The sequence below is a fragment of the Symphalangus syndactylus genome, chromosome 15 (assembly GCF_028878055.3).
Source record: "Symphalangus syndactylus isolate Jambi chromosome 15, NHGRI_mSymSyn1-v2.1_pri, whole genome shotgun sequence".
NCBI classification, from domain to species: Eukaryota; Metazoa; Chordata; class Mammalia; order Primates; family Hylobatidae; genus Symphalangus; species Symphalangus syndactylus.
The window spans coordinates 70,411,884-70,439,031 of record NC_072437.2 but is presented as its reverse complement, the minus strand read 5'-3'; the positions used below and the strand labels follow the sequence as shown (position 1 = coordinate 70,439,031).

Genomic DNA, 27,148 nt, shown 5'->3' with positions numbered 1-27,148 from the left:
TCCCTGAGGAATACCCAAGAAAGAAGGAGATGACCCAGCCAAATCTCCTTGTTAACATGCTGATGACAGACCTCTAGGCAAGCACATACAGTGTTTACTAGGAAGAGTCCTTAGCTACTGGATACTTTACAGAGGTTGCTTATTGGAAATAAGCTTGGAATTTATATATTTAAGAGGCATAATCCCCTTGAAAATGTCATAAGTTATGTTGATTATCAGAGAAAATCATGTACATGTTTTATGACTGAAATAGCTCCCTTTGTTAAGTGCTGGTCTGTGTGCATCACTCAGAAACCAGCTCCGTGAGATCCAGGCCAAGGTGTGTCCTAGTGCAGCAGAGAGGGACTCTCCATGCTTCCTTCCCCTGTGTCTTGTAATCAGCTGTATCCTTGAAATCTTTAGTAAAGTGTGTTATACTGGGTGAGAGCTCTCATTCTTGTGCATGTGATTTGACAATCTGGGCCTTTTATTATCTCATTATATAAAAATGAACAAAAATAAGTTGACCTTAAGAGCTTTTGGCTGTGAAACAAAGTGCCAGTAAAGGGGGAAAGCCATGATACAAGATGACTGCTCACATCTGAATGCAAGAGAAAGATATTCTCAAATACACAAGAGCCTGGAGGGCTCTCAATAAATGTTTGTTAAATAAAGAGATCAGAGATCACTGCCACCTGCTTTTATATAATACATCCCCCTTTTTTTTTTTTTTTTGAGATGGAGTCTTGCTCTGTCGCCCAGGCTAGAGTGCAGTGGCGAGATCCCAGCTCACTGCAACCTCCGCCTCCCAGGTTCAAGTGATTCTCCTGCCTCAGCCTCCTGAGTAGCTGGGATTACAGATATGCATCACCACGCATGGCTGATTTTTGTATTTTTAGTAGAAACAGGGTTTCACCATGTTGACCAGGCTGGTTTCAAACTCCTGACCTCAGGTGATCCACCTGCCTCGGCCTCTCAAAGTGCTGCGATTACAGGCATGAGCCACTGTGCCCAGCCCGCATTTATTTTATTTTTTATTTATTTATGTATTTATTTTTGAGATAGAGTTTCACCCTTGTTGCCCAAGCTGGACTGCAATGGCACAGTCTCAGCTCACTGCAACCTCTGCCTCCCGGGTTCAAGGGTTCTCCTGCCTCAGCCTCCCAAGTAGCTGGGATTACAGGTGCTCACCACCACGCCCAGCTAATTTTTGTACTTTTATTAGAGATGGGGTTTCACCGTGTTGGCCAGGCTGGTCTCAAATTCCTGACCTCAGGTGATATGTCCATCTCAGCCTCCCAAAGTGCTGGGATTACAGGCGTGAGCCACCGCACCTGGCCTACATTTATTTTTTACTTACTTATGTATTTATTTTTGAGACAGAGTTTCACTCTTGTTGCCCAGGCTGGACTGCAATAGTGGGGTCTCAGCTCACTGCAACCTCTGCCTCCTGGGTTCAAGCGATTCTCCTGCCTCAGCCTCCCAAGTAGCTGTGATTACAGGTGCCCGCCACCACGCCTGGCTAATTTTTGTATTTTTAGTAGAGACAGGTTTGACCATGTTGGCCAGGCTGGTCTTGAATTCCTGACCTCAGGTGATCTGCCCACCTTGGCCTCCCAAAGTGCTGGGATGACAGGTGTGAGCCACCGAACCCAGCCTACATTTATTTTAAATTGGCCACTTTTAAAGAGCCTATCTCCTAATATACTTATGCATAAACTCGCAAAATAATCTAGTTTCAAATGTTTTTTAAAACAAGGTGAAGTCAAGGCTAGAAGCAAAAAAATCATAGGCTCTCCTTACACTCTTACCTTAGCAGCTCCACAGCACATACCGTCGTCAGTCTGACACCAGGTATAAAACATTATCACATATATTATCTCATATAATCCTCAAAATATGTGGGAGAAAGATTTTCTCATACCACTTGTAGGCAAGCAGTAAGTCAGTATGAGGGTCACAGCTGCCACCGAGTGTAACAGTGCCTGGGGGGGCTGTACAATGGGGTAGTACTGTGTAGGATCAGGACATAACCTGAAGTCTCTTGAATCCAATGTTACATTAAGTCACAGGCTCTTAGAGGCAAGATACCTTGCAGGCTAATCCACTTATTATAAAAATGATCTGACCTCTGTGATGACTGGCCCAAGTCACTAAGGTAGCAGCAGTCAGAACTAGAACGCACAAATCCTGATGTTATGTCCCACGCACCTCTTTTTACAGAGTAAAGAAAGTACAACTTTCAAGTGATAAATGTGAGCTAAGAATGACTATATGAGACATAACAAATGCTAGATATTTAACTAACAATGTTAACTGGCCTCCTAAATCATAAAACATCTTTTTAAAAATACATGACTTAAATCTCTTTAAAAATCTGTCTCAGAAAGTCTGAATTGATCCTACTTTTTCTCAGTAACTTTCTGTCACATACAGTCATTCACAATGACTTCAGAGGTATACTAAATTGAAGTGATGTGATCTTGGCTCACTACAACCTCCACCTCCTGAGTTTAAGTGATTCTCTGGCCTCAGCCTCCTGCGTAGCTGGGATTACAGGCGTCTGCCACCACGCCCAGCTAATTTTTATATTTTTAGTAGAGACGGGGTTTTGCCACATTGGCCAGGCTGGTCTCGAACTCCTGACCTCAGCTGATCCGCCCACCTCGGCCTCCCAAAGTGCTAGGATTACAGGCGTGAGCCACCACGCCCAGCCAGAGGTATACTACAATTTATGAACATTCTTTTTGACACAAAGCTCCCCAGAGTAGAAGTGAGATATTAGGAGTCTATTGATTAGGGTTCTCTTATTGGATCAATAATTTATTAGTTTATGGCTTTCTTATCATGTTTCCTTTCATTTTCCTTGTTCTCTCCTCTCCTTCAATCTTTCTTCTCACCCAACTTCCAAACAATGTTGAGGGTACTCCTAAAGCAGAAAATACACAAAAGCATGGCCTTTCACAACATCTTTCCAAATGCAGGAAAGTGTTACTATACATAAATGGTGTCCCTTTATCCTACTGAGAATATAAAATACAAGTTGTTTGAATAGAATAAGAGGCTTTGGTCATTACATTGCTTGTCATTTTGAGTTTTCGAATTTTATTCTTTGTTCACTAAAAATACCAACTGGCGAAGACACCTTCCCACCAAAAGCAGAGAAAAACATCTGAAGAAGTGGACATAAACATGCCAAAAAGTACAAATGATAGACTGTTCATTAAACAAAGCATTATTAATCATTAAAAACTGCCTGTTAGTGCACACAATAAAATTTGTTCCTAATTATTGATTCTTACCCTGATATGGCGCCATATCTTTTGACCAAAGAGTCTCTGTTCCGTATTGAGTTTCATCATATAAAAATTTGACTTCTGTCGCCCCAGCATCTTCTGCATTCTGAATTAATTCCTAACCAAAAAATATACCAAAAAATAGTAATTAATAACACAGTAATCTACTATCTATCTTTGTATTTATCTACAATATTTAAAAAGTTAATATACTTAAAGGAAACCCACTATTTGCAACATTACCTTTAAGATCTGGTGAGGCTACTACTGAAAGTAATTGTTACATACATGTGACAGTATGGTTGAGAAGTCCTTCTCCAATTATTTGCACTTAAATTTTGTCTTTTAATTTGCTATCACTTAGCAAATTAATCCTGGGCCCTATTTATAACTGTCTCATATTTACAATCTACCCAAAGCTTTTGTTCAAAGGAAATTATTCTATTTCCAAAAGCTGCACGTATTGTCCTGTGTGGCAGGTAACTTAAGCTTCAGTGATTGCCAAAAATAGACCTTTTTTATCCTTTGCTTACTAAACTTACCTTTCCATAGAAAAACAATAAAACCAAATAGTAGCAATCTATATGTACCCTTCAACTGGCTGCTTTCTTGAGAGCCTGAGATATAAAAATGTCTTTGTCCTGCACTAAACTGAAAGCTTCAGGATGGACACGACTGACTCATTCCTTTCATCAAGAAGAAAGCACTACCACTTGTTTGGTGAATGGTGGGTGAGTGGAAGGGTGACCAGCTCCCTGTAATGTAGAAACGAAAGGGCAAACTGCAAGATTTGCCTCAACAAAATTTCCAATCCTAACAACCCCAATCACTTCTGCACACCTACCAAAATCACGCTGGGCTCTGGTCAGTTTGAAGGGAGCTCCAGAATCTGAATCAAGAATCAGCTCCTAGATCCAACCCCATGATCATCAAAAGAGCTTTTTTACTTCCCCAGAGCCTTGGGATCACTAAATTGGAGGTACAGATGGGCAAAAATTGAAGAGCGCTTTAACTGATACTACAGCAATGTCAACAGTGATGCCTACATCAGAGTAGAGAGGTGATACAATGTCCACATGAAACAAAATAACCACGAGAAGACTGAGGGAGCAGAAGTGAAAAGTCAGTTTTGAGATTGTGTTCAGTTCACCCAGTGCATCCCAAAGGGCTGGAGTGTGGTACCCACCAGCTGTTCCACCCCAAACATGAACAGCTAAGTCATGCCTCCCGCAGCCTCATTATCAACTACTGATTCTTCCTTGTTACATAACTTACTATTTCTCATGGGATTTAATTTTTTAAGCCTCATTCAATCCCAGAGAATCCCTAAAAATTAACAATCTTATGTACATTAGGATATTATAATAATATGAAGGATGGAAATAAGAATTAAATAGGTAGTGAAACACAATGTTAACTCACAAAATGGTAGCACTTCAGATGTTCGACCTTGTTTTCATTCAGGTATCTATTTATTATTTATGTGTACTTTAGGGAGCAGAGAAGCAGAAAACTAAAGATAAAATCTAAGTCCCAGGTTCCACTCATTCTCAAGTTGAATAAAAAATAGGATAGGAAGCTTTTCCCCTAAATTGTAATCCTGAGAGACTGTTTGTAAACTAACCCTGAGAAACAGCAACAATACATTTTGTATTTGGACTTGGGCAAGTCACTAAGATCTCTGGACCTGTCTCAGCAAACACAAATACCATGGAAGGTGGTGGTGTAGGGCTTGGTGATTTCTAAGACTCCTATTAAATCTAAAACAGTCTAATTCTACTACAACTTCCAACGAACAAAGATTACATTGAACTAGCTACAATACAAAGATATCTATAAGAAGCGAAGTGGAAGGTGTAGCCCTCAGCTGTTTGCCATAGACCTTTCTCATTTCTCAGCAAGGATCCCACTTCGCTCACCTCTGACAGATGACAACCTACTCCTGTTACCACTACACCTTTATTTTAAATGTATTCTATTCACTTCTTTCTACCCCAAAACCACCTCATCGCAATACTTTCCATCCTCACTTTCCTAATAAGTCAATACAAAAACTGTTTTTGAATTCGCTTTCTGTGAACCACTGGTGCCTATGCTGAAAGATGGACTGCTCCAACAGCCCAGTCTCACCACGATCAGTAAAGACACAACAGTCCTCAGTGAGTGCCTACCTGAGCATGACTCTCAAGTTAAAGAGACCCAGTCCTGATTCCCTCATAGTTTACAATCTAAACTAGAAAATATAACCAGGGCCAAGATACTGAAGGTAATAAACACTAAACAAGCTAATGAGAAGGAAAATGCGTAACAACTGGTCTACTTTGACAATTAAGGAAGTTTCTTATTAAACACAAAATCTAATTTTTGCAGTATCTCCCATTATTGCTTTCTTTGATGATTACTGGTTTTTCTTTTTTTGTTGTTTTATTGTTTGTTTGTTTTTTGAGATGGAGTGTGGCTCTTGCTGCCCAGGCTGGAGTGCAGTGGTGCAATCTCGGCTCACTGCAATCTCTGCCTCCGGGTTCAAGAGATTCTCCTGCCTCAGCCTCCTGAGTAGCTAGGATTACAGGCAGCCGCCACCATGCCTGGATAATTTTTGTACTTTTAATAGAGATGGGGTTTCACCAAGTTGGCCAGGCTGGTCTCGAACTCCTGACTTCAGGTGATCCACCCGCATCAGCCTCCCAAAGTGCTGGGATTACAGGCATGAGCCACTGCGCCCAGCCTGTTTTTTAAAGAGTATAATCAAACTAAAAAACACATTACGAAAAGAAATAAGTAAATAAAATAATTACCCTATTAAATAAACCCTCCCAAAAAAGCAAACCTCCAAAATCAGGAGTCCGATGGGCATGCATTCAAGCCTCTAATCATAGAATGTATTTGGCTGGCTGGTTGGCTGGATGGCTGGCTGGTTGGCTGGTTGGTTGGTTGGTTGGTTAGTTGGTTGACGTGTGAAGCCCTGCACAATGATCTAGAGAACATTCCTGGAGCGACACTGCTGATTACAGCACCCAGTAGCTTAGTGCATTTCTTTGCCCCAGAAAACCTCACATATTTTTATCAACTCTATTCTCAAATGGAGCTATACACTGCTATACACTGCAGCCACGGATGTATAATACAGCCATTTGAATCTAGACAACATTTTAAAAATTTAAACACTAGCAGGACTTTCAAATAAATTTACTTCATCTCATTTTTATCAAAGTAAATAACACATGAACACGACATGTGCCCCACCTTAAGAATCTGTCCTCCTTCTGGATATCTTCTCAAAATGTCCTTGAGAAAATCAACAAGTGGTGGAGTTGTCTGACCAAATCGACCTAAAATACAGAACACATTTTAAGTGAGTTAGAAAAAAAATCCCATGAACTGTCACCAGTGTGTGACTTGAATCTGAGACATCGTATAGCTATACAAGTTACGGTTGCATATATCTCACTGTAGCACCCTGGTACAGAAATCTACCTGACGATGCAATTGAGCAGAAAGTAAAGCAGATTCAATTTTATCAAATCTCAAGGTTTTTTTGTTTTTTTTGTTTTTTGTTGTTTTTTTTTTTGAGACAGTCTCGCTCTGTCGCCCAGGCTGGAGGGCAGTGGTGCGATCTCCCCTCACTGCAAGCTCCGCCTCCTGGGTTCATGCCATTCTCCTGCCTCAGCCTCCCAAGTAGCTGAGACTATAGGCGCCCACCACCACGCCCAGCTAATTTTTTTGTATTTTTAGTAGAGATGGGGTTTCACAGTGTTAGCCAGGATGGTCTTGATCTCCTGACCTCGTGATCCGCCCACCTTGGCCTCCCAAAGTGCTGGGATTACAGGCATGAGCCACCGTGCCCGGCCTCAAGATTTTTTAACTGAACTACAAATAAGGTCTCAAAAAATGTTCAAAAATATAATAACTATTAATTCAAAAACAAGAAGCATGGTGCAGTGGGGAGGAGTGTTGCTATTTTCCAAGGCAAATAAAATAAATGATGTTATTTTGTGGCTGCTTTGCTATTAAATAACAAGCCAGAGATAGAGGTGCCGATTATCACATTCTTAATATTCTCAAATTCAACCAGTGTTCTGATTGTTCTGAAATTCAGCAGTCACTGTCTCAATGGCCGTCCACTTCAAGTACCTTCAAGCCTTGCCTAAACTAGATATTCTTAGACCAACTGACGAGGTCACCTTCAGATGAGTGACAGGGCTGTAGGAAGAGTAAGAAAATGGGATGTAGGCCGGGCGCAGTGGCTCACACTTGTAATCCCAGCACTTTGGGAGGCCAAGGCGGGCGGATCATGAGGTCAGGAGATCAAGACCACGGTGAAACCCCATCTCTACTAAAAAATACAAAAAAAAAATTAGCCGAGCGTGGTGGCAAGCGCCTGTAGTCCCAGCTACTCGGAGAGGCTGAGGCAGGAGAATGGCATGAACCCGGGAGGCGGAGCTTGCAGTGAGCCGAGATTGAGCCACTGCACTCCAGCCTGGGCGACAGAGCAAGACTCCATCTCAAAAAAAAAAAAAAAAAAAGAAAATGAGATGTAATGCCTCAGATACACAGCATTTCAAAAATCTATCAGTATACAGAAATCTCTGCTTAAAAAAGCAAAATTGTCACTATAAATTTATTTGCATCATTTTGGTACAACCGCATACTGAGACCAAGCTCCAACAAGACTCTCTTTCCACAGACTTCTATCCCACCCATTCTTTTTTTTTTTTTCAGACGGAGTTTCACTCTGTTGCCCAGGCTGGAGTGCAGTGGCGCGATCTCAGCTCACTGCAAGCTCCTCCTCCTGGATTCACCCCATTCCCCTGCCTCAGCCTCCTGAGTAGCTGGGACTACAGGTGCCTGCCACCACACCCAGCTAATTTTTTGTATTTTTTAGTAGAGATGGGGTTTTACTGTGTTAGCCAGGATGGTCTGGATCTCCTGACCTTGTGATCCGCCCTCCACAGCCTCCCAAAGTGCTGGGATTACAGGCGTGAGCCACCGTGCCCAGCCTATCCCACTCGCATGTTCTTTTTTTTTGAGATGGAGTCTCGCACTGTCTCCTGGGCTGGAGTGCAATGGAGCGATCTCAGCTCACTGCAACCTCTGCCTTCCGGGTTCAAGCGATTCTTCTGCCTCAGCTTCCCGAGTAGCTTGGATTACAGGCTTGTGCCACTACACCTGGCTAATTTTTTTCTATTTTTAGTAGAGACGGGGTTTCACCGTGTTACCCAGGATGCTCTTGATCTCCTGACCTCGTGATCCGCCCGCCCTGGCCTCCTAAAGTGCTGGGATTACAAGTGTGAGCCACCACGCCCGGCCCCCATTCATTCTTGTAACTCAACTAGCTCCATCCATGCTTGTCTTCCTCTGGCCCTGATGTCCTCTCACTGTATCCCAACGGGATATGATTTCATTTCCGTTTTAAAACATAATCTTTTTTTTTTTTTTTTTTTTTTTTTTTGAGACGGAGTCTCGCTCTGTCACCCAGGCTGGGGTACAGTGGCGCAGTCTCAGCTCACTGCAAGCTCCGCCTCCCAGGTTCACGCCATTCTCCTGCCTCAGCCTCTCCGAGTAGCTGGGACTACAGGCGCCCGCCACTACGCCCGGCTAATTTTTTGTATTTTTAGTAGAGATGGGGTTTCACCGTGGTCTCGATCTCCTGACCTCGTGATCCGCCCGCCTCGGCCTCCCAAAGTGCTGGGATTACAAGCGTGACCCACCGCGCCCGGCCCATAATCTTTAAGACAGTTTTATTGAGTAAGACTCACATACAAAGCATTGTAGATATTTATTTTGCAACTTGATGCATTTGGAGATAAGTATGTACCATGAAACCATCAAATTATCATTGTCAGTGCCATAAATTTATCCATCATCTCCAAAAGTTTCCTCCCATCTCCTCTGTTGTGCTTTATTAAACTTTTATGGTAAGAGTAATTAATATCAGATCTACCCTACCCACTTAGTAAGTTTTTAAGAATACAACACAGTATCGTTACTCATGGGCCCTGTACTGTATAGTAGATCTCCAGATCTTCTTTATTCGTATAGCAAGCTTTGTACCTTTGGCCAATGCCACCCCATTTCTCCCTGCCCCCACCCTCTGGCAACCACCATTCTACTCCCTGCTTCTTTGATAAAACTCAATCTTGGCCGGGAGCGGTGGTTCACGCCTGTAATCTCAACACTTTGGGAGGCCAAAGAGGGTGGATCACTTAAGGTCAGGAGTTCAAGACCAGCCTGGCCAACATGGTAAAACCCCGTCTGTACTAAAAATACAAAAATTAGCTGGGCGTGGTGGCAGGCACCTGTTTTCCCAGCTACTTGGGAGGCTAAGGCACGAGAATCACTTGAACGGAGGCTGAGGCATGAGAATCGCATGAACCCAGGAGGCAGAGGTTGTGGTGAGCTGAGATTGTGCCACTGCACTCCAGCCTGGGCGATAGGGCGAGACTCAGTTTCAAAAACCAGCCAACCAAACAAACAAAAAAACTCAATCTTTGTGTAACCCAACATGGTATATACTTCTGGTAAAGTCAATATTATACCTCCGCCTTTTAAGCCTTTTGATTGAAGGTTTACAAAAAGATGACAATTTTTGGAAGTCAGATCTCCAATCTTGATCCAGTCAGATAACTGAAAAAAAAAAAAACAAAAGAAAATGTATGAAAAGCAATATAGTCTCTAATACTGTAAATTCAAGACATTATCTCAAATTTTTTCACTTAAGTAATCCTTGTTAAATCTTCTTATCATGAAGGAAGTTGTCTGGAGAAGTGAATATTCCAGGGAACAGAGATTTAGTCAAAAACTTTATTTAAAAATTTAAGGGACTAAAAGATTTTTCATTAATTACAAGTAGATAAAGATACATATATTTCTCCATTAACATAATTTAAATTTTTAAACGATGAATCAGGATCATTAACATAAACAAAATCATTCTTCTGATCTACATTTCCAAAGTGTATTGCTCGTAACAGAGCTCCATGAGGCCTCAACACACATTAGAGGACCAAAAAAAATTCTGTTTTTAAATTAGTTTAGATGAATAATAATATGATTGCATAAAATAAGCTGGCTCTAAGTTGCTACCTACAGAATGTTTCTTATAAAGTTTAAAAACAACTGAATGTAAACAGCATATTGTTTAGGTTACGTATTCAGGCTACACACACAAACATATATCCACATATATACAAACATAACACATATCCATACATACATAAGTATACACACAAATGCACATACTTATAGAACTATTAAAACTGCCAAAAAGGCAAGAGAATAATCAGCACAAAGGGGTAAGGGAAGAGGGACAGGAATACAGGCTGGGGAGAAGATGCACAGAGGTAAGTACTGACACTGTTCTTGTTCTCTGGTTGAATGACATCACCATAGATGATCATTCTATTGTTAAACAATTATTAAAAGAAAGCCCCAGCCTGGGCAACACAGTGAGATCTGTCTGTATTTGAAAAAATTTTTTTTTAAATTTGTGTACAGTTTAGTTAATTCATTTTTAACTGGTGTATAATAGTCATTAATATGTCACAGAATTTGGGTTGTTTCTAAATTTTTGTTGCGAAGAATGGTCCTCCTGCTGAAGTACCTGTGCAAAGAGTGAACTAGGTTTTATAGGCTTGCTTTAAGGTTTAGTGGGAATATGTGCATGAAAGTGCTTTATAATCTGGGACCTGTAATAGCATACTCAGCTTTGTGTTTTAGAGATGGAGACTAGCATGAAGATGATGTACAGAAAGTAAGGAGACCAGGACAAATCCCTCATGCATACAACAGTATCTGTAACACAGCGGCTCAATAAATGATAAGCATATTCTCAACCCATTTTACCAAAACACAGAAGGAGCAATGTGCCCAGCATCAGTTACTATCTCCAGCCTGACCTCTCTCCCTTGAGTTTCAGTTCCAGATTTGCAGCTGCCTACTGAATACCACTATCTAGCAGAGACTTTAGAATTGGTTAGAATTAGCTTTATCCCATTCATACTAGAAATAGGAAATCAGTCCCCAACACATGAACTAATTTGGCATCTGTTACATATACACAGGCAGGACAGGAAGTAGGACCTAAGGCACCCACCTCTCCGTTTTCTAGTTTCCTAGATGCTTCTTTATGTCTCACCAACAGCTGAACTATATATAAAAGCAAACTGGTCACTATACTTCCCCCTCTGTATGTGCTTATCTCTGATGATTAAATCTTTATTTTCTTGGTCTGACTCAAAGCTTGCCAACGTCCTTGGCAAGACCTTCCAACTTATTCTCCACCCATCCCCCACGTCCACATCCATTTGGTACCAAACTGTGGCAATTTTGCCTTTTGCAAAGTCTCTTGTATATCCTTTCCTTTGGTTTCACCTTTACAGCCACAGTCCAGAACCTCATTACCTCATACCAGGACAAAAGGGTCCTACTTAGACCCCTGTCTACCCACACCCCCAATCCCAAACAGTCAACACACTCTGCCACTTTCACCATCCCATATCCATGCTTTGCAGGGACACCTGCAAAAACACTTCTAAATGGCAAGGCTAGCCACAACGGAGCCTTTCAGTGTGACCACATCTAGGGGACAAGATGACCAAGTAGAACGAGAGGAGGAACCAAAGAAGTGGGTATAGACCCAGGAGAGGAAGATTAAGAGATGTGGGCAGGCATAGAGAAAGGAGTTAAGAATGACAAACTGCTCCTTCACAAGTCCGCCTAAAGTCCTCAATCAGCCTCTCCAACTGCCACCAGGAGGTCCATTCCTTCCAAAGAAGCTAAGGCTATGCTGGGGTGAGGCCCTCATTTCATCCAGCAACTAGCACCTGGTCCAGCAGCACAAGCCCAGCATTCAAATGCCTCTGTCTCAGCGGCTGTAGACTTCACTGGGCCCTCATTCTACACTACGATGAGGTGTCCATCATGGAGGTTAAGATCAATGCCCTCATTAAAGCAGTCGGGGGGCCGAGCGCAGTGGCTCACGCCTGTAATCCCAACACTTTTGAGAGGCCAAGGCAGGCGGATCATGAGGTCAAGAGAAGGAGACCATCCTGGCCAACATGGTGAACACCCTCCCTCGCCCCGCGCCGCCTCCCATCTCTACTAAAAATACAAAAATTAGCTGGGCGTGGTGGCACGCGCCTGTATTCTCAGCTACTCGGGAGGCTGAGGCAGGAGAATCGCTTGAACCAGGGAAGCGGAGGTTGCAGTGAGCCAAGATCACGCCACTGCACTCCAGCCTGGCGACAAAGCGAGACTCCGACTCAAAAAAAAAAAAAAAGGAAAAAAAGCAGTCGGGGGATATGCTGAACCTTTTTGGCCTGGCTTGTTCGCAGAGGCCCTGGCCAATGTCAACATCAGGAGCCTGCAATGTAGGGGCTGGAGGATCTGCTCCAGCGGCTAGGGGTTCATCCACAGGCCAGTCATGCCCCTCCACTGCTGCTGCTCCAGCTGAGCACAAGGAAGTGGACGCAAAGAATCTGACGACTCTGGTGATGACATGGCTTTGGACTTTTTGACCCAACCTGTTTTACAGCATGTTCAGTAAAAAGCTGAACTCTTTAAAAAAGTAAAAATAAATAATAAAGCCTTCAATCAAATCAATGTCTGCATGCCAACGAACACCTTGGGGAACTGATCAAAAGGACTGATGAATCCCCCGAGGAGCATGAAAACAGGTAATAAATGTGTGTTAAGGAGGGCAAAGGACTAGAAAACTGACTCAAGTACACAGAAGGTCAGGATTACACTGAAGCAGGAAAAATCACAGATACCAACTACTTCACCAATAATATTTGTATCGAGTAGTAAGGAAATCCAACACTTGAAATGTCATCCTATACGCTCAAGTATTCCTTATATTATCTGTTCAACTCTTTCTGACTCTTAAATGCTGGAAATGATGTTATCACACAAAGATGTTTATTAGAAAAAAAGAAATGTTTTAAAAGAGTAAGTTAACTGTCAGTAAAATGTCTTCAACTGAACTCCCCCTTTAAGAAAGCTATAGAATTTTAACTAATCTTAAAGAATACATGACAATATGAAATATTCTTGTTTTCCAAAATTTTCTGACCTATGAAGTCAACCTATCACTTGCACTTTAAAAGTTTTAGTATGTGTACTCAAGATAACAGGTTCTATATTAAATTATGTCTAAAGATTCTTTCAGTGCTAAATTTCTGCATCAAAAATGGAGAAAAAACTTTCAATATATCAAAGGTGAAGATATTTACCAACATTCTACTTAAACTTATTACATAAATAGAAATAAATGAGTAATGATTAAGTCACTTCATTGATGATGCCTAAAAAAACACTTCTGACTCCAATGTCCACCAAAAAAAATCTCTGAATTTCAGAAAGCGAAGATTCAGACGAAATGATGGGGTTCGGGGTGGGGGATGCAAATGGGAACGGCAAGTGATGAAAAGCCACAACTCAGGACAGGCACAGGCGGCCACGCTGCTGGAGTCATTCGCGCCGCGCGCCGAAACTTGCGTCGCCCACCCCGGGCCCTCGACGCCCGCCATTCCCCCGCGTGGCGGAGCCCAGCACAGCGTCCCCGACCACCGCCTACCTCGCGGCCGCCGCGCCACAGCCGCTGCTCCGACACCGGGAAGCCAGTCTCGGCGAAGATACGTTCCTTCACCTCGCGCACGGTCCAGGACGCCAGCGCCACGACGGTCCTGCAGCCCACGCATCCGGGGAGCACGGTCACCGGGACCCACCTGTGGAAAGCAGAGGGACGCTCAGCCGGGCCGCGGCGGCCACCCGCCCGCCCAGCGCCCGCGCGGCCTCCGCCCGCGTGGCCTCCGCCCGCGTTACCTCTCCCCCATCGCGGCGCCGCGGGCGCCACTAGCACCCGCCCCTGACGCCGGCGCCCGATCACGGCCGGCCCTGCCGCGCCCACAGTCCCCGCGCGGGCCGGGAGGGCGGGATCCGCATGGCGCAGTCCCGTACGCAGCTGCCCGCGCCGAGGGGGAAACGCTAGAGGAAGCCGCGGCGGCCGAGGAGCCGGCGGGGGCGGGGGCGGCGCGCTCCCAGCCCACCCCGGGCCCTGCAGGCGCCGCCCGCGGGCACGCGCTCACCCGCCGGGACCGTTAGCTGGGGAGCCGCCCCGCCCCTCTCGCCAGGCCCCGCCCCCAGGGCGCGCCCATCTAGGCCCCGCCCAGTCAAGTTCCGTCTTGCCCAATCCGAACAGTTACCGAAGGAGCCGCCCCGCCCCACTCGCCCACCAGGCTCCGCCTGCCAGGCCCCGCCCCGCCTGCAGAGGCGCCTCTGCCAGAAGGCAAACCCAATAAGGGTATCTCCAGAGCGTACATTTAAAAGACAGGTGCGTTGTCCCTTTTAGAGCTCAACAGTGCATTGAAATGCAGAACTAGACATTTCTAGGGCCTGTGTCTCTTTGAACACTAATGACTTTCATTCCATGGAAGCAGCTCCAGTAAGATCTACAGTGGCCTCCGAGAAGGGAACGTGCTGGTTACAGAACACACAAGTGTCTTCCACGGTTTCGTTCTGTGCTCGGTTTTTGAGGCACAGAAGTAGGATCAGTGGCTCAGTTTGCTGGAGGAAGGAGAGCCAGCAGCAAAGTAAAATCAGAATGCACATAAGTATATCCTATGACATGTTAAAAATATTACTTATTTTGGCAATATTATATTGTTGGTAGCCTGAATGTCTTCCCATCACAGCCGCAAGCTCCTTGAAAGCAGGAACATGAGTCTTAGAGTTGATGAAATCGCCCCACGATAAGTAAAGTTGCCTTGTAATTTGAAAGTGTGTGGGGCTTAGAGGCTTGGGGGAACCTCAGGCTGTCCCTTTGGCTTATTTCTCTTAGGTATATATGATACACATTGCAAAAAAAAAGTGACATCTATTAAGGCAATTGAAAGGCTACATCATGAACAAGTAAACTTGTGTGCTTCTTATTTTAAATACCTTGAATAGAACAGAATTAAATTTTAGAGTTGCCCCAAAAAATAGATAATAAATTGCCACTTCTCCCTTCCCCCCCCAAAAATATTATTACTCAGAACTCATCATCAGTAGTAAATACAGAGAATGTTCTACAGCTGTTCCATCTCTCTTACCATAGTTAAAAAGGGAATGATAGAAGTCATGCATGCCTCTTCCTACTTGGGAGAGGTAAGTATGCTCCCTCAGTTGGAGGAGAATATGGTGATTCAGTATAAAGACAAGGCCAGAAAACCCTAAGAACCAAATATGTACTTCTTGGCTGGGTGCAGTGGCTCATCACATCTGTAATCCCAGCGCTTTGGGAGGCCAAGACGGGTGGATTACTTGAGGTCGGGAGTTCGAGACCAGCCTGGCCAACATGGTGAAACCCTGTCTCTACTAAAAATACAAAAATTAGCTGGGTGTGGTGGTACATGCCTGGTTTTCTTATTGGAAAAACTATAAACTCATCATAGAATTTGATGGAGTAGTGAATCAGCATACAATATGGGTGACCCTTGCAGACATTCTGCTAAGTGAAAGAAGCCAGTCACTGAAGACCACATGTTGTATGATTCCATTTATATGACACGTCCAGAATTGGCAAACCCATAGACAGAACGTGGATTAGTGGGGCTGTGGCGGGAGGGAACGAGGAGGCAGTGCTAATGGGTGTGGGGTTTCTTTGGGGGATGGTGGAAATGTTCGGGAATTAGTGGTGCAATGTGCACAATTTTTCAAACATCCTTAAAACCGGGTGAACTGTACCCTTTAAAATGGCAAATTTTATGGTATGTGAGTTACACCTGAAAAAAATTCACGATGTAGCTGATGTGAATGCAAAGGCTTTTCCTGGACCACCTCTGGGAACAAAACCATTTGAATGAAAACATGGAATGAAAAACCTCGGTTTTTCCGTGGAGCCTGGTGGTTGGTTTGCTCATTTTACTCTCTTCCTACAATGTACTCAGTCCACTACCAGAGTGGTCAGAACAGACATCTTTGCTCCCAAATAGATACATTAGCAGGATAAAATAAAATCTTATCCTGTGCACGCTCTCCATCCAGTGCCCTCCACTTGACTTTCCTACCCACCATATTTCCTACCAGGCTCCAGCACATCACATTCGCTCTCGGAGCTCTCCTGTGTGGCCTGTGTAAATGTGTTCCTTCCTTCCCCGGTGCCCACTCCTCCTTCAGATTCAACCTCAGCCCCAGCATCTGTGGCGGGAGTGCCAGATGCTTCGAGAGGCATTAGCGCTGCGAGACTCCCGTCCAATGCCTGGCCCACTCCTCCTGGCCTTGTCTCCTTCTGAGCCAGGAGTGAACCCAGCACAGGGCGCCTGGATTCCAGCTCCAGCATCCCTGCCTGGCACAGAGTAGCCCCAAGAGTAGATCCTCCGTGGGATATCCCACTGGTCCAGATGGAATTTATTGGACAGGCCAGATTCAATTACCATGTGCCAGAAAAATGACAAAACTTTTCTTCTCTTTGTGCTCAGGTAGACACAATTGCTTCGCTTTTATTTTTAGCGACATTAAACGTGCTTTGGGAAATGAGGTCATGTTTCTGAGTTAGCATTTCTGCCTTTTCTCTTTCCAAAGAGGGCATTATGAATTCCCTAGAGTGCTGTACAAATTAGGAGAAAACAGGATTGTACAGATTTTACATGATGCTTTTGAGTCTACCGGTCATTTTAATGAGAGTTTGTTGTTTGGTTGCCAGAAATCCTGGGTTATTCAAAGACAGCTTTGCCAAAGAAAATTAACCAGTGAGGGCTGGAAATACAGTCATGCTTACATAAGTCAGTGAGTAATGCAAGAGGACTTAGCATTAGAAACGAAAAACGTGACTCAGGCCCCCGGATAGTGGAGGGACACATCTTGATTTGCACCCGCCATTTCAAGGAATATTAAAACCACATTATGTTTTTCAGTTCTTCTTATGTTGATCACCACCTTTGATTAAACATCCTCTCTTGCAAATTTTTTTTTTTTTTGAGACAGAGTCTCGCTCTGTCGCCCAGGTCTCTGCATCCTGGGTTCAAGCAATTCTTGTGTCCCAGCCTCCCGAGTAGCTGGGATTACAGGTGCTCACTACCATGCTTGGCTAATTTTTGTATTTTTAGTAGAGACAGGGTTTCGCCATGTTGGCCAGGCTGGTCTTGAACTCCTGACCACAGGTGTTTCCGCCCACCTCGGCCTCCCAAAGTGATAGAATTACAGGGGTGAGCCACCACACCTGACTCTTGCAACATTTTATAGAAAATATGGAAAGAGAGTGAGCTGGCTATAGCAGCATGTAGATTAAACTGAATGCATGCTAATAGTGTATTTTAATAGAAGCTCAGCTCTAGATACAATAGTAGGAAACTTATCATATAAACTTGTGAAACACTCCATCATAAAACTGAATACACTGAAAAAAGGAAACAATATAAAAAGGGAATAGAGTAAAAAATGCCAAAATACACTACACTCTGATGCACTTGTTCCTTTTTTCTGTCTTAACAACTCTTGCTACTCTTCCAGTCAGTTAATATCCCTTCTGCTTTTCCTTTATTTTTCTGAGTTGTTCTTGATGTTCTGCCCCTCTCCCTCCTCTAGCAGGCTCCCTGGTAGTGAATCGAGGGTGTGACCCCAGCTCTCGCACCTGCTGCTGGGAAAGCGTGGACAGGTCACAGCTCTCAACTCTCTTTCTCACCTGTACAGCTGGACATGGTGCCACCTTCCTCCCAGGCTTATTGTGAGGTGGCAGGAGGCACTGACCTGGGAGGTGCTCAGTTCCTCTCCTGTTCATTCACGTCATAAAGCATGAAGCACCTACTCAGTGCCAGGCCCTGGTGTCCCGACAAAGAAGCCTGGTTCCTGTGCTCAGGGGACTGCTCACCTTATGGCACAGCAGCCAGGCAGGAATTACACGAGGGTGGGCTCCTCACGCTCCCCTCACTCTGGGCCTCTTACTCTTCCTCTCCGTCTCCTTCTGCACTGGCGTCTGAACACTCAAGGCCAGTGCTGGAAAAGACAGGAAGCAGGCAAAGGGAGTCTTGAGCGCCTCAAATCTCTTCACCTCAACCTCACCTCCCTCTCCTATGTGCCCTACTCTTTTCTCCACCCTGTCCCCAATTCTGTGGTGTTCAGTAAACGTTAGCTGTGCACACTGCTTGTGGGGCAGACCCTCTGCGGGGTGCTGGGAAATTGAAGATAATGGGAATAACAGCAACACCTCTGCTTGTAAGGAGATTGAAGAATAGGATGATACACAAACATAATAAATATAATTTCAACATAAAAGTGAGAGTCCTAAAGTCAAGGAAACCTATCTAAGTCATTAGTTGCTGCCAACTGCCCAGATATTGTCTTCTATCAACAGGGCTTCCCTGGGCTACCACCATGGCTTTATGCCCCAGGCAGGACAGACACTGCCCTCCTGCTCGGTCTTATGCCTGGAATGACATCTCTCTTTTTCTTTTCTTCCCTCATTGTTTTTATCCCCAAGCACATTCCAGAGCTCAGCTCCCAGCCTGATCTACCTGTCACGTGACATCATTGGTTCTTCCCATTTGGGCCACACTATTTCCTCAACATCCTTCCTGCTCTTGAGGAAGGTCTCACCCCACAGTGGCCCTGGGATCTGGGTTTCCCTCGTGTGTGTGTGTGTGTGTGTGTGACAGAGAGAGAGAAAGAGAGAGACAGTGTGTTTACAAAGAGAACTGACTTCCCCCACCTCTTTAGAAAGGATGATGCCGACTGGGCAGCTGTCAGCAGCACTTACCATTCTCACCGGCCTTGGTACTGCCCTCTGAGCACTGCTTGCTTCTTCGCACAGGAAGGAAACCAAAGGGCTTTCTTCACAACCAATATCTAATACCTCTTCCAAGTTTATCTGTATTTTAACAAAGGATTTTAATTTCTGTATGGGGCGCTGGGTTCATATTTTGGAAAAGTCAGTCCTGCAACTGTCTCTGAAATCATAGCCACAAAGTCATTCATTTTAAGCTCCAATTGGGATGGTGAGAAACTCAAAACCAAGCCTAATAATAATAACAACAATAATAATAATAAAGCTGTCACTAGTTGAGCACTTAGTAGGCATCAAACACTTCTTCATCTTAAATGCTTTACAAACACTATCTTATTTAATCTTCACTAAAATCCTATGAGGCATTGCTGTTTCTACTTTACACACGATGAAAGACAGAGTCAGGAACGTTATAATTGCCCAAGACCACACACAGGGCCATGACGTAACTATGCTCTGAACATGCTGAAAGCCTTTAATCGCTGTACATATCCCCGTATGCAGCAGTTATTGATGTAACAGAGATATTTACGCTGAAGAAAAGATGACCCCAGGAGACATGCTATACTCTTCACATAGGAGAGTGGCATTCATCTGTAAAAGTTTCTGTGGCTCCAGAGATGGACAAATTTGGGGTTCATTATTTTTAAAATTCAATAGTTGGAACAGTACTCATTTTAACTCATTTATCACCAAATAGGTGTAGAACCTGTCACATCCACACTACTACAGTCAATTCCCAGATAAACCTGAAAATGAGACATTATCATCCACCATCGTAAATCAGGACGCAGGACCCAAAGAGGGTTTGTAATTTGTCTAAAGTTCTTTGCAAATGCAAGTGTCAGGATTGGAACCCAGGGCTCCACTTGATTTTCCCTAAGCTGTGCTGCCTGCAGCTTTGGAGTAAAGGGACTGAAATCAACCCTTTGCTTGAGATTCTAAAGACCATGCTCAGCGCTCATCAGGGCCCACTGTCTTGAGGTCTCTTTTCAGGCTTGTCACTGTCTTGTGCTCTCCAGCACATGGCAATATCACAGTCTGGCTGGACGTGGGCAGCATGAAGCCCTCACACACACACACACGGGCAAACACTCATACTAGCCTACACAGGATCAATACACAAGCATGAATTATAGAATAGAGATATATACATTCAGCAAAAAGGGTGTGATCTTACACTTTCTACTTCTTTTCAGTTGATGACAGTCACTTGAGTTCTGCCCTTTATTTTGTTTTGAGGTGCTGTCTCAGATAGAATCCCTAGATGTTGATTTGATTAAACTAACATCCTCTGGTCAGAAGTAATTGAGAAACATGAGTTTATTTATAAAAAACAAATGGAAACCATTTGTTTTTATCATATTGTATTTTTACTATTTCTTACTTACATTCATTAAAGGTTTTTTAAAATAAAAACAAGTTTTTAAATCCCATTTCTAAATATTTGGACTTAGGGTGATATTGTCAATGAACAGTTCAATGGGTTATCATCACTTTATTGCTGTGCAGGGCCTTTGCCACAGTAACTTGGAAAAATGAATCATAGAAACCCCATCCACAAAATTACAGATTTTTGCATTTGTGAAGAATAACACCCAATTTATTTTCTTTGCCTATTATTAAAAGAGGAGCATGCTACAGTCTTCCTCATACAGAAAAGATTATAAACGGCTGCACATATTTGCTGTTCTGTAGAACAATTATAGTAGTTGGCAGGCATCCACCACTGGAGGGGACACAAAGAAAACGCCAGTTAGAAATAGGTCAGCGGAGGTTTTTTTGCTTTTTGTTTTTTGTTTTTTTTTTGAGACGGAGTCTCGCTTTGTTGCCCAGGCTGGAGCGCAGTGGTGCAATCTCGGCTCAGTGCAACCTCTGCCTCCCAGGCTCAAACAATTCTTCTACCTCAGCCTCCTGGGTAGCTGGGATTACAGGCACCCAACACCATGCCCGGCTAATTTTTTGTAGGTCAGGGGAGATTTTGAAGGAAAATTAGGAACGGATCCATAAAAAGTAAAATGGATTTTATGTGATTACAATTGAATTGAAGCTGCATCTGTTAAAATCTTTCATTTTGCTCATTTCCCAAACCATTTCAAATGTTCTCTTGATAGAGATGCATTGGATATATTAGATAGCTATAAAATGAAAAAAAATGTTTATTTACTCATCAATTATAAAAATGGATGTTTTTGAATCACCAAAAATGAATTTTTTAATCGGGGAAGCAAATAATAATATTCAAATGTATATTTCATTCAGAACTCAATGAATCCTAAATCTAAACAAATCATGATTGTTCACTATTTCTATAATCTTTATAACTATAATGGCTAAGTAATTTACATAAAGAACTCAAAAATTTGAAAACCATTTAGGGCAGAGAGACATATTCTTTGTGTTTTGTTTTGTTTTGTTTTTTTGAGATAGAGTCTAGCTCTGCTGCCAGGCTGGAGTGCAGTGGTGTGATCATGGCTCACTGCAGCCTCAAACTCCTGGGCTGAAGAGATCTTCCCACCTCAGTCTCCTGGGTAACTGGGACTACAGGACTACAGGCATGTACCACCATACCCAGCTAATTTTTTTTTTTTTTTTTTTTTTTTTTTTTTGGTAGAGACGAGGTCTCACCATGTCGCCCAGGCTGGATAGAAAACATATTTTTTAATTCATTGGTAATTAAAACTGTGATATGTATGTTTGGCTTTTAAGCCTTTGTCACCTTTCCAGTTTTCTGAATATTTTCCAATTTTGGTTTAAATAATCTGAAAATATTATGGCTAAAAAATTAATATTGCAAGTAATAAACCATGGTCATTCTCAGAAAACCCTCTACTGACACATCCAATCAGCCACCATGTCGAAGTGTTTGACCACGATAAATATCGTTTGGCTCCATTGCCACCTCCTGTTGGTATTGGCACAGCTCTCTCCTGTCCCTTACTCAGGCCACCACTGGGGGCCCCAGCTGTTCTCACTGCCCCACATCCTTTCTCCTCCAATCAACCCTTCATATTACCATCAAGTTATTGTACAATCAAATGTGACTAAATCCCTTCCCAGCATCAAGATATTTTTAGTAGTTGAAGTTACCTGCATCGTAATGTCCAAATGTTTCCCAGCCTTGTCTCCACCCCTCCTTCCTGAACAGCCCCAGAGCTCTCCAGCCGTGTTCATGCCTTTGTACTTCTTTTTTTGCACCTTTCTCAGCCCATTCTGTTTCCTCCTGCAGCATCTGGCTCCTCCCTCCATGTTCAATTTTGATGGCCCACCCTTGATAGCCCCATTCAAATGTCACTTCAAAATTGTCTCTCTCCCTCCAACACTGTTTAAGGAAAAATGGCAATAAGTCCAGGACAAACAACGCTTATGTCTCCTTTCTTACTCTCTGAATACTTTGTATATCCACCCATCCCAGCTCTTTCCATATTACACAAACCACATATTTACTTGCTATGTCCCCATCTGGAGACATTCAAGAGCAGAAAACATGCCTCCATATCCCTTGTTCACACCATCACCCTCTCCCCAACCCCAGTGCCTGGCACAGAACCCAGCAAATGTGTGCACAAATCAGGATGGAGATCAGTAAGAAGGGTCATCACAAGGTCTTTCTGGGGAGGGTTGGTCAAAAAGCTAGAACTTCAGCCTTAAATCATGTAATGGAAGAATACTGATCTCATACTTCAGTGGTTAAGTGCATGAATGGGGTATTGGAAACACTCCTTCACATTTCAGGAGGTAGCAATAAAAGACATCAGAGATGGGAAGACTCAGATAACATTACTGATTTTCCACCCATCAATCAGTGCTCAGCCAGAAGAGCAGAAGGCTTTCTCTAGCCAAGCCCAAGCAAGGTGACTTCTGCCTTCGTAGACATCTTCAGCATTTAACTTCCACTCATCAGTGACTACATAGGAATGAAATGCATTTACTCATCAACTATGGAAAGTCCCTCTTGATCACGGCCTCTTGTATGTCACTCTGTGTTCCACATCATTCACTGCCAAATAAGCGAATGCAGTGATGTTCACATGTGTGGCTTCTCATGATCACTCACTATAACCACTTACCATCTCTGTACAAATTTAAATTAGGGGAAGAAAAGGGAGTCGTCCTTAACTTTTCTGTTTTGGGTCCATTTCTTTAATAATTCTCTTATTGGACAGATATTAATGAACTAGTTATTATTAGAGAAAGTTGTGAGTTGATTTATCCTTTCACAGCAAACTCCAAAACAATTTTTCAAAGCCTAAGGAAGAGATGCACCCGTTCACTTTATGTTAGTTTGGGAGGTGTAATGGTGAAAAAAACAGGGCCTAACGGGAGTTGGGATTCAGACTGTGGAAGACCAGAGAATGAAGGAATTATTGGCATTCATGCAGGACCTAAAACTTTTTCATTTTTTTGGCCAAAATTTCATTTTTTTGGCACAGGAATACCTCAGAGGTATTGAAGATTTGATTCCAAATCAGTGCAATATAATGAATATCACAATAAAATGTCACATAATATTTTGTTTTCCCAGTGCAGATAAAAGTTATGCTTATACACTGTACTATAGTCTATTAAGTGTGAAATAGCATTCTGTCTTTAAAAATGTACATTCCTGGCCGGGCATGGTGACTCACACCTGTAATCCCAGCACTTTGGGAGGCTGAGGTGGGCGGATCACAAGGTCAGGAGATCGAGACCACCCTGGCTAACATGGTGAAACCCCATCTCTACTAAAAATACAAAAAATTAGCTGGGCATTGTGGTGGGTGCCTGTAGTCCCAGCTACTTGGGAGGCTGAGGCAGGAGAATGGCGTGAACCTAGGAGGCGGAGCTTGCAGTGAACCGAGATCGCACCACTGCACTCCAGCCTGGGCGACAGAGCGAGACTCCATCTCAAAAAACAAAAACAAAGTACATTCTTTAATTTAAAAATACTTTCGTGTTACAAAATTGTGATGATCATCTGACTCTTCAACGAGTTGTAATCTTTCTGCTGGTGGAGGTTCTTGCCTCAATGCTGATGGCTGCTGACTGATCAGGGTGGTGGTTGCTGAAGCCTGGAGTGGCTGTGGCAATTTCTTAAAATAAGACAACAATGAAGTCTGCTGCACTGATTGACTCTTCCTTTTGCAAAACATTTCTCTGTAGCATGGAATGCTGTTTGAAAGACAACATTTTACCCAGTAGAACTTCTATCAAATTGGAGTCAATTCTCTCTAACCCTGCTGCTGCTTTATCAACGAACTTTCTGGAATATTCTAAATCTTTGTTGTCATTTCAACAATATTCCCAGCACTTTCACTGGGAGTAGATTCCATCTCAAGAAACCACTTTACTTCCTCATCCATAAAAAGCAGCTCCTCGGCGGGACTCAGTGGCTCATGCCTGTAATTCCAGCACTTTGGGAGGCTGAGGCGGGTGGATCACGAGGTCAGGAGACTGAGAACATCCTGGCTAACACGGTGAAACCCCGTCTCTACTAAAAATACAAATACAGCCTGGGCAACAGAGCGAGACTCTGTCTCAAAAAAAAAAGAAAAGTTTTATCGTGAGATTTGCCCCAACTCAGTCACATCATTAGGCTCCACTGCTAATTCTAGTTCTTGCTGTTTCCATCACTTCTGTAGTTACTTCCTCCAGTGAAATCTTGAACTCCTCAAAGTCATCCACAAGGGTTGGAATCAACTTCTTCCAAACTACTGTTAATGTTGATATTTTGACCTTCTCCCATGAATCATAGATGTTCTTTTTTTTTTTTTTTTTGAGATAGAGTTTTGCTCTTGTTGCCCAGGCTGGAGTGCAAGGGTGTGATCTCGGCTCACTGCAACCTCTGCTTCCTGGGTTCAAGTGATTCTCCTGCCTCAGCCTCCCAAGTAGCTGGGATTACAATCATGTGCCACCATGCCCGGTAATTTTGTATTTTTAGTAGCAATGAGGTTTCATCATGTTGGTCAGGCTGGTCTCGAATTCCTGACTTCAGCTGACCCACCCGCCTCGGCCACCCAAAGTGCTGGGACTACAGGCATGAGCCACAGCACCCGGCCAATCAAGGATGTTCTTAACGGAATCTAGAATGGTGAATCCTTTCCAGGAACTTTTCAATTCATTTTACCCAGATCCATCAGAAGAATCACTGTCTATGGCAGCTATAGCCTCATAAAATGTATTTCTTAAATAATGAGACTTGAAGGTCAAAATTATTCCTTGATCTGTGGGCTGCAAAATGGATGCTGTGTTAGCAGGCAGTAAACAATATTCATCTCCCTGTACTTCTCCATCAGAGCTCTTGGGCGACCAGGTGCAAAGTCAATAATATTTTGAAAGGAATCTTTCTTTCTGAACAGTTGGTCTCAACAGTGGGCTTAAAATATTCCGTAAACCATGTTGTAAACAGATGTGCTGTCAGCCCCAGACTTTGTTTTTCCATTTATAGAGCACAGGCAGAGTAGATATAGCATAATTCTTAAGCGCCCTAGGATCCTTGGAATGGTAAAGGAACTTGGCTTCAACTTAATCACCAGCTACATTAGCCCCTAACAAGAGTCAACTTGTCCTTTGAAGCTAGGCATTTATTTTTCCTCTATAGCTATGAAAGTCCTAGATGGTGTCTTCTTCCACCAGAAGATTGTTTCATCTACATTGAAAATCTGTTGCTTAGTGTAGTCACCTTCATCAGTTATGTTAGCTAGATCTTCTGGAGAACTTGCTAAAGTTTATCCATCAGCACGTGCCACTTCACCTTGCACTTTTATGTTATAAAGATGGCTTTTTTCCTTAAACCTCATGAACCAACCTCTGGTAGCTTCAAATTCTTCTGCAGCTTCCTCACCTTTCTCAGCTTTCATAGATTTGAAAAGAGTTAGGCCTTTGTTTGGGTTAGGCTTTGGCTTAAGGGGATGTTGTGGCTGGTCTGATCTTCTATCCAGACCACTCAAATTGATTCCTAATCAATAATAAGTCTGTTTTGCTTTCTTATAATTTCTGTGTTCACTAGAATAGCACTATTTAATTTCCTTCAAAAACACTTCCTTTGCATTCACAACTTGGCTGTTTGTCACAAGAGGCCTCGCTTTCATCCTGTCTTGGTTTTCAACATGCCTTCCTCACTAAGCTTAGTCATTTATAGCTTTTGATTTCAGGTGAGAGACGTGTGACTCTTCCTTTCGCTTGAACAGTTAGAGGCCATTATAGGGTTACTAACTGGCCTAATTTCAATACTGTTCTGTCTTAGGGAAGAGGGAGGCTGGAGAAGAGGGAGAGAGGCAAGAACAGCCTGTTGGTAGAGCAGTCAGAGAACATACCATTTATCGATTAAGTTTACTGTCTTATTTGGGCACAGTTCGTGGCACCCCAAAACAATTACAATAGTGACCCCATAGATTAGTAATCACAGATCACCAAAGCAGATATAATAACAATGAAAATGTTTAAAATATTATGAGAATTTCCAAAACGCGACACAGAGACATGCTAACGGAGCACTTGCTGTTGGGAACATGGTGCCAACAGACTTGCTGGATGCAGGACTGCCGCAAAACTTCGATTTGTTAAAAACAAATGTCGGCCAGTGCGGTGGCTCACGCCTATAATCCCAGCACTTTGGGAGACCATGGAGGGCAGATCACGAGATCAGGAGATCAAGACCATCCTGCCTAACATGGTAAAACCCCGTCTCTACTAAAAAATACAAAAAAAAATTAGCCGGGTGTGGTGGCAGGCACCTGTAGTCCCAGCTACTCAGGAGGCTGAGGCAGGAGAATGGCGTGAACCCGGGAGGTGGAGCTTGCAGTGAGCCAAGATCGTGCCACTGCACTCCAGCCTAGGTGACAGAGCAAGACTCCGTCTCAAAAAAAAAAAAAAAAAAAAAGTCTGTGAATGAAATAAGGTATTCCTGGACTTGCCATTCTAAGGGCCTCACTACAAAGCTGGAAGACCCTGTAGAGATTAGCTGGTCCCCTGGTCACCCTGACCGTTTCTTTTTGGCCCTCATAGATAGCTGGTTTTTAAACCATTTATCTGGGAAGATGCCATTCGCCTGTGTAGGGTGGTGGTTTGAGTTCAGGTGATGCAGCTTATATGATCTCAGGAGTTTACCCAATGGACAACATGGTGTAGAGAA

The 27,148-nt window shown here is 43.4% G+C and overlaps 1 protein-coding gene across 4 annotated transcripts in view; it reads right to left on the bottom strand.

The window, feature by feature from the left end:
- The window catches only part of SACS (sacsin molecular chaperone), a 113,383-nt gene that overhangs the window by 39,196 nt on the left and 47,039 nt on the right, over nt 1–27,148 (bottom strand). For 2 of the 4 annotated variants that reach the window (XM_063618837.1, XM_063618838.1), the window contains exons 1-5: nt 14,100–14,374; nt 13,852–14,002; nt 9,812–9,899; nt 6,519–6,604; nt 3,282–3,393 (exon numbers count right to left, since the gene is read on the bottom strand). In XM_063618837.1, the coding sequence (XP_063474907.1) occupies nt 3,282–3,393; nt 6,519–6,604; nt 9,812–9,899; nt 13,852–14,002; nt 14,100–14,110 (448 nt within the window). In that variant the 5' untranslated portion in view covers nt 14,111–14,374. Of the gene's footprint in view, nt 1–3,281; nt 3,394–6,518; nt 6,605–9,811; nt 9,900–13,851; nt 14,003–14,099; nt 14,375–27,148 lie in introns of those variants that run through there. The other 2 variants (XM_055244026.2, XM_055244027.2) reach the window with 1 other exon arrangement.